At 47.7% G+C, this 8,014-nt stretch overlaps 1 protein-coding gene across 1 annotated transcript; it reads right to left on the reverse strand.

The window, feature by feature from the left end:
• Nucleotides 1–241: 241 nt before the first annotated feature.
• LOC120381331 (angiogenin-like) lies at nucleotides 242–7,194 on the reverse strand. Its single transcript, XM_039499541.1, has 2 exons — nucleotides 7,088–7,194; nucleotides 242–920 (listed from the first exon to the last, which is right to left on the reverse strand). Exon 2 carries the CDS (start codon nucleotides 900–902, stop codon nucleotides 426–428), a length of 477 nt encoding a protein of 158 aa, XP_039355475.1. The 5' UTR covers nucleotides 903–920; nucleotides 7,088–7,194; the 3' UTR covers nucleotides 242–425.
• Nucleotides 7,195–8,014: the final 820 nt, after the last annotated feature.

Genomic DNA, 8,014 nt, shown 5'->3' on the forward strand with positions numbered 1-8,014 from the left:
AGGCGGGGGGCGGGGAAGGGGCAGCTATACTGTATAATGGACACTGGGGGCAGCAGAGGGTGGGGGTGGGGAAGGGGAGGCTATCCTGTATGTTGGGCACTAGGGGCAGCAGAGGTGGGGGCCGGGTAGGGGCCGCTATACTGTATACTGGGCACTAGGGGCAGCAGAGGTGGGGTGGGGAAGGGGAGGCTATACTGTATATTGGGCACTAGGGGCAGCAGAGGTGGGGGCGGGGAAGGGGCGGCTATACTGTATAATGGGCACTAGGGGCAGCAGAGGTGGGGGCGGGGAAGGGGCGGCTATACTGTATAATGGGCACTAGGGGGCAGCAGCATGTGATCAGGGCATTTCAGCCCAAGATCACTGCACCAGAAGAGGCAGCAGCAGATTCCGAGGGAATCGGGAGTTGCCTCCTCATCACCCTGTCAGATCTGGCTCTCGGCAAAATGCACTGGGTGGTCATGCTCGTCACAGGCAATGACGATCATCCTTGAGTCCCGGGTCGCCCGGTACTGGCAGTTGTCGAGGGGTTTCCCTCCATGCCAGGTGCAGGTGGTGACCTGGAATGGTCTGAGGCTCTGGCGCATGGGCTGGCCAGTTTTGGTTACATAGTTCCTGCCTCCATGGCTAGTGCAGATGGCTTTGATATCGTCACTGGTCCCATGGATGAAGGTGTTTGTCTCCTTGCAGACTTTTTGCCCAGGATTGCTGTCCCTCCTCCTGTCCTCCTTCATCATGTAGCGCATACGGTTGTTGCAGTAGCGGTCATCACGACCCTTGGGCTTTGCATCAAAGTGCTGAAGGAGGAACCGCTCATACTGCTCCTGGCTGGCTGATGCTCCTAGCAGCACCAGTGCAGAAGCCAGTAGTAGCAGTAGTACGGGGGTCATTTTCAGAGCCATGGCTCCAGCCAGATGGTCCTGAGGACACATTGAGAGATCAGAAGTTCAGAGCGGGCATACGGAGTCTAGCCCAATATTCTGCCTCTGACAATGGCCTGTACCAGAGCTTCAGGTGGAGGTACAAAACAGGGCAATTATGCAGTGATCCACCTGTGTTTTCCACTCCCTGCTTCTCACAGAGATTCAGGGACACCCAGAGCATGGGGTGCATCTCTGACCATCCTGGTTACATAAGAACATAAGAACATAAGAAAGGCCGTACCGGGTCAGACCAAAGGTCCATCTAGCCCAGTATCTGTCTACCGACAGTGGCCAATGCCAGGTGCCCCTGAGGGAGTGAACCTAACAGGCAATGATCAAGTGATCTCTCTCCTGCCATCCATCTCCATCCTCTGACGAACAGAGGCTAGGGACACCATTCTTACCCATCCTAGCTAATAGCCATTTATGGACTTAGCCACCATGAATTTATCCAGTCCCCTTTTAAACATTGTTATAGTCCTAGCCTTCACAACCTCCTCAGGTAAGGAGTTCCACAAGTTGACTGTGCGCTGCGTGAAGAAGAACTTCCTTTTATTTGTTTTAAACCTGCTGCCTATTAATTTCATTTGGTGACCCCTAGTTCTTGTATTATGGGAATAAGTAAATAACTTTTCCTTATCCACTTTCTCAACATCACTCATGATTTTATATACCTCTATCATGTCCCCCCTTAGTCTTCTCTTTTCCAAACTGAAGAGTCCTAGCCTCTTAATCTTTCCTCATATGGGACCCTCTCTAAACCCCTAATCATTTTAGTTGCTCTTTCTGAACCTTTCTAGTGCTAGAATATCTTTTTGAGGTGAGGAGACCACATCTGTACACAGTATTCGAGATGTGGGCGTACCATGGATTTATATAAGGGCAATAATATATTCTCAGTCTTATTCTCTATCCCCTTTTAATGATTCCTAACATCCTGTTTGCTTTTTGACCACCTCTGAACACTGCGTGGACATCTTTAGAGAACTATCCACGATAACTCCAAGATCTTTTTCCTGACTCGTTGTAGCTAAATTAGCCCCCATCATGTTGTATGTATAGTTGGGGTTATTTTTTCCAATGTGCATTACTTTACATTTATCCACATTAAATTTCATTTGCCATTTTGTTGCCCAATCACTTAGTTTTGTGAGATCTTTTTGAAGTTCTTCACAATCTGCTTTGGTCTTAACTATCTTGAGTATTTTAGTATCATCTGCAAACTTTGACACATCACTGTTTAACCATTTCTACATATCATTTATGAATAAATTGAATAGGATTGGTCCCAGGACTGACCCTTGGGGAACACCACTAGTCACCCCTCTCCATTCTGAGAATTTACCATTAATTCCTACCCTTTGTTCCCTGTCCTTTAACCAGTTCTCAATCCATGAAAGGACCTTACCTTTTATCCCATGACAGCTTAATTTACGTAAGAGCCTTTGGTGAGGGACCTTGTCAAAGGCTTTCTGGAAATCTAAGTACACTATGTCAACCGGATCCCCTTGTCCACATGTTTGTTGACCTTCAAAGAACTCTAATAGATTAGTAAGACACGATTTCCCTTTACAGAAACCATGTTGACTATTGCTCAAGAGTTTATGTTTTTCTATGTGTCTGACAATTTTATTCTTTACTATTGTTTCAACTAATTTGCCCGGTACCGACGTTAGACTTACCGGTCTGTAATTGCCGGGATCACCCCTAGAGCCCTTTTTAAATATTGGCGTTACATTAGCTAACTTCCAGTCATTGAGTACCGAAGCCGATTTAAAGGACAGGTAACAAACCTAAGTAAATAGTTCCGAAACATAACATTTTAGTTCTTACAGAACTCTTGGGTGAATGCCATCTGGTCCCGTGACTTGTTAATGTTGAGTTTATCAATTAATTCCAAAACCTCCTCTAGTGACACTTCAATCTGTGACAGTTCCTCAGATTTGTCACCTACAAAAGCCAGCTCAGGTTTGGGAATCTCCCTAACATCCTCAGCCGTGAAGACTGAAGCAAAGAATCCATTTAGTTTCTCCGCAATGACTTTATCATCTTTAAGCGCTCCTTTTGTATTTTCATCGTCAAGGGGCCCCACAGGTTGTTTAGCAGGCTTCCTGCTTCTGATGTACTTAAAAAACATTTTGTTATTACCTTTGGAGTTTTTGGCTAGCCATTGATGGGCCTATCCCCCATAAAATTATCCAGGTTTTTTTTAACCCGTTTATTGGCAACCAGTTCCACTGATTAATTACGCATTGTGTGAAAAAGTACTTTTTCTCATTGGTACTAAACCTGTTTCCTATTAATTTCGTCGGGTAGCTCCTAGTTTTGTACTGTATTCCAGGGTAAATAACATTGCTCTGTTCACTTCTTCCACACCAGCCATTATTTTAATAGACCTCTATCATATCCCACCAAGTTGTCTCTTAAGCCGAATGGCCCTAATCTTTTTAGTCTCTCCTCACATAGAAGCTGTTCTATACCCTTGGTCATCTTTGTTGCCATTCTCTAAACTTTCTCCCATCCCACTATGTCCTTTTTGAGATGGGGTGACCAGAACTGGACACAGTATTCAAGGCATGGGTGCATCCTGGATTTATATAGCAGCTTTTTGATATTTTCTGTGTTATTTTCTATCATCCTCCTAATCGTTCCTACCATACAGTTTGCCTTTTTGCTCACTGCAGTGTATTGAGCAGAAATGTTCAGAGAATTACCAATGGACACTCCAAGATCTCTTTGGCGGTAACAGCGAATATAGATTCCATCCTAGTTTATGTGTAACTGGGATTACTTTTTTCCAGTGTGTATTACTTTGCATTTATCAACATTGAATTTCATTTGCCATTTTATTGCCCATTCACCCAGTTTTGTTTGTAACTCTTCGCAGTCACCTTTGGACTTAACTATCTTGAGTAATATTGTATCATCTGCAGACTTTCTCACCTCTCTGTTCATCCCCTTTTCCAGATCATTAATGAATATATTCAACAGCCCAGGTCCCCATACAGATCCTTGGGAGATCCTGCTGTTCATCTCTCTCCATTGTGAGAAATGACTTTATTTTCATCCTTGGTTTCCTATATTTCAACCACTTACTGATCCATGAGAGTACCTTCCCTTTTATCTTATGGGTACTTAGTTTGCTTAAGAGCCTCTGGTGAGGGATCTTGTCAGCAGCTTTCTGAAAATACAAGTACATCATATCAGTTGGATCACCCTTGTCCCCATGCTTGATCTCCTCACAGAATTCTAGTAGATTGGTGAGGCATGATTTCCCTTTAAAAAACCCATGTTGACTCTTCCCCAACAAATTGTGTTTATCAATGTGTCCAATAATTCTGTTCTGTATTATAATTTCAGCCATCTTGCCTGGTACTGAAGTTAGGTTTACTAGCATGTAATTGCCAGGATCACCTCTGGAGCCTTTTTTAACAATCAGTATTACATTCACAACCTTCCAGTCATCTGCTCCAGAGGCTGATTAAAATGATAGGTTACATACGGCAGTTAGCAGTTCAGCCATTTCATATCTGAGCTCCTTCAGAACTCTTCGGTGAATCCCATTTGCTCCTGGGGACTGATCACTGTTTAATTTGTCAGTTTGATCTAAAACCTCCTCTACTGACACCTCAATGGGGGATGGTACTTCAGATTTGTCACCCCAAACGAATAGCTCAGGTGTGGGGAAACTCCCTCACATGCTCTGCAGTGCAGATGGAGGCAAATAATTCATTTAGCTTCTCTGCAACAGCCTTGTCTTCCTTGAGTGTTCCTTTAGCACCTTGGTTGTCCAGAGGTCCCACTGCCTGTCTGGAAGGCTTCCTGTTTCTGATGGCCCTAAAAAATGTTGCTGGTACTTATTGTGTCACTTAACCTCTCTGTGGTTCTGCTTTCCCCTTCTGTGAAATGGGGCTGATGCTCTTAGTTCCAGCCTCACCTTAGCCCTTGAATGCCTCGCCCATCCGCACGGTAAGGACATTTTGCAATCTCCTAATCTAATACACCTGCAGTCTAGACTTTGTATTGAAAAGGAGACATGGCTTGTTTGTTTTATTTTATACAAAACCGGAGTCCTTGACTCTGTTAGCCAAGCAGAGATCAGAAAGCTCCGCTGTTGACACAATTATTTATGTTCTCAGCTCTTTCTAGCGAAACAATGACCCTTGAGCTCTTCACTTGGCAGGTAAATAGAGGAAAGATTGATCTGAAGCCCTGTCTTTCGCTTTCCTTTCCTTCTGTGGTTGTTTCACCCTAGTCACATTTTAGACTAGAAGCAGAGAGGCGATTTGTATACCGCGTTGGTGGGAGCAATACTGGCTACTGCGAATATGGCATCCAGTTCTGGGGTCCACCTTCTGGAAAGGATGTTGAAAAATGGGAGGAGGAGCAGAAAAGAGACACAACAATGATTTAAGGGCTGAAGAAAATGCCTGAGAGTGAGAGAATTAAAGAGCATGATCTGCTAATGTATCTAACAGCAGACTGAGAGGTGATGACAGTGTATAAAGACCTTCCTGGGTAAAAAACACCAGGCTCTCAAGGTCTGTTCAATCTAGCAGAGAAAGAACCAAGGGCTGAAAGCCGGACAAATTGAACTTGGAAATAAGATCCCAGATTTTAATGGTGAGGATGAGGTATCATTGGAACAAACAACCAAGGGGAACAAACTCCACCTTCTCCAGCTCTGGCTGGCTCCAATCCAGACTAGACAGCTTTGTGGAAGGTGCTTTAGCCAAACACAAGTGACGGGGCTCAGTGCTGGGGTAACTGGGTGAAATTATCTGGCCTGTAATATACAGGAGGTCAGGTTAGATAATTGAATGGCCCCTTCTGGCTTTAAAATCTAGGAATGGTTCTGGTGGGAGGCAATTTGCTGAGGGTGGTTCAGAGTGTGAACACCCCAGCTCTACAGGGCTTCTTGTGAAAATGGGTGAGGAAGGGATACAAGGCAAGGACTGGACTCAAATCTCCCCCCGGGTTGGACAATGGATCCCACCCGAAAACTAATCCCCAGAGAGATCCCCCCACTCAGAACTGCTTTGTAACCCACCTCCCAGCATGTGCTCCCCTCTCTCTCATAGCTGATTCCCCAAAGGTTTTTGAGTCTGTCAGACGGGGGACCTGAGCTGGGATTTTGAAAGGAGCCTTCCAGAGTTAGGTGACCAAATCCCGCAAGAGATCCCCTAACTCCCTTAGGCCCCTTTGCAGACCCCAGTCACCATCGTCCAGAAGCAGCAGCTCATGCGCTTGGCATCAGTGGATTCGAAGTATCCCACAGGGGACCCAGCTAGCACTGGTCGGACAGTCAGCCCAGCTTTGCACACCATGGGAGACTGAATGTCGTCCTGTGGCGATTATGTCCTCTCAACCCAGCCTCTTTATTCCCCCTTTAAAGAGATACTTTAAAATGAGCAGACAGCCTGAGCTCTGAGCCTCCCTCTCTGCATGAGCTGACCCAACCCCTCTGATCTGCTTTGTGTTCTGAAATTCTGAAGCTCACAGGTTAGATCTAAACTGCTGGAAACTCCTGCTCCAGTGCTCAGAGGAACCACGGTGGGGTCTGCTGAGCCCTCTGCTCCAATCTCTAGGTGACATGTTCTTTCCTACAGGCAGGAGTCCTGAGTCTCAACCCACCCCTCTCTAACCCACTAGACCCTACCCCCATCCCAGACCTGGGGATAGAATCCAGGAGTCCTGATTAAAATGAATTCCACTCCAAAAACTAATCCCCTGGAGTGTGTGTGGGGGGCTGCTCTAACCACTAGGCCCCACTCCTGTTCCAGAGCTGGGGATAGAACCCAGGTGTCTTGACTCCCAGACTCCCCACTCCTCTCATTACTTGATTGTCTTCTCCTCCCACAGCTGGGGCTAGATCCCAGGAACCCTGAGTTGCAGCCTCACTGTTCTAATTCACTGGAGTCCCTTCTCATCCCAGAGCTAAGGAGACAACCCACAAATCCCAACTCCCAGCCCCCCACTATTCTAACCCCTAGACCTCCCCTCTTCCCACAGCTGGGCAGAGGACCCAAGTTCTCTGACATCCAATTGCACCTGCCCTCACCACCCGACATTCTGCCCTCCCACAGCCAATTAACTGAGCCATCTCCTCTGTCTACACCTGTGGGCTCTTCGGCCTGAAGATTCAGATCAGCTCAGGAACTAACCGTGGCGTGGTCTCCTCCTGGCCAAAGTCCTGCTTCCTCAGCTCCTGTCCCCTTGGGGAATAGGCGAGCTGTCTGCAGAGTGTCGCTGACGCTGTACCCCCAGCAGCTGCCTGTTATATAGAGCCTGTGGGTGGTTGCGGGGGGAGGGACTCCCGGGCTCAGCTAACACTGTGCAACAGGCAGCATTGTGCAACCAGTGCCGGGAACGTCAATGCACGGGGCCCGTGGCCCTGTGAAACAAACAGACCTTGGAACGGACGCTGACCCCGTTTGTGTCCATTCAGGCCCATAGCGTGTGGAGTTGTTCCCAGCACAAAGGGCTTAGCCCAAGCCAACCATGCGCCTAAGACAGGACCAAGGGGGCTCTGCCAGCTTGTGATATCAACACCCCATCCCCGGTCAGGAGAGAGGAATAGCTGTGTCCTGTTCTGCTATGCGGAGGGGCTGAGCTATTCCATGAGACCTAAGGGAATGAGGTGCCCAACTCCCATGGACCAGCCCCTAAAGGGGCTTAGGCACCTAAAGGCCCCTCGAGCTAAAGGCTGGCAAGGAGTTTGTCTCCCATGGAGGCTGCTGACATCCACTGATTTCATTGGGAGTCAGCAGCCTCACTCCTTGGAGCGCCGCACCCCCCAAGTGCCAGGAGCAGGCCCCACGGGCATTCCCAAACCCCGTCCAGTTGCGGCCAAACCCTGTAGGTGCCTAAATCCCCTGGCACCAGAGTGCGGGATGTGAAATTTGCCTGGGTGTCTACATCTCCACATGCGCACAGTTGCCAGGCGTCCGAACTCCTCAGCCCCAGAGCGATGTCAGAACTGTGGTTGGGGACATGTCCTCCACTGTGCTCTTCTGGGGGGCCCTATCATGTGGGACACCTCTGGAGCCACCTAGCACCCCAGCTGGGACAGGAACTGCTGTGAGCCCTGG

Source organism: Mauremys reevesii, linkage group 13, assembly GCF_016161935.1.
Source record: "Mauremys reevesii isolate NIE-2019 linkage group 13, ASM1616193v1, whole genome shotgun sequence".
NCBI classification, from domain to species: Eukaryota; Metazoa; Chordata; order Testudines; family Geoemydidae; genus Mauremys; species Mauremys reevesii.

Coding starts and splice junctions, on each gene's coding strand:
- LOC120381331 (XM_039499541.1), bottom strand. CDS start 902: ATGGCTCTGAAAATGACCCCCGTACTACTGCTACTACTGGCTTCTGCA.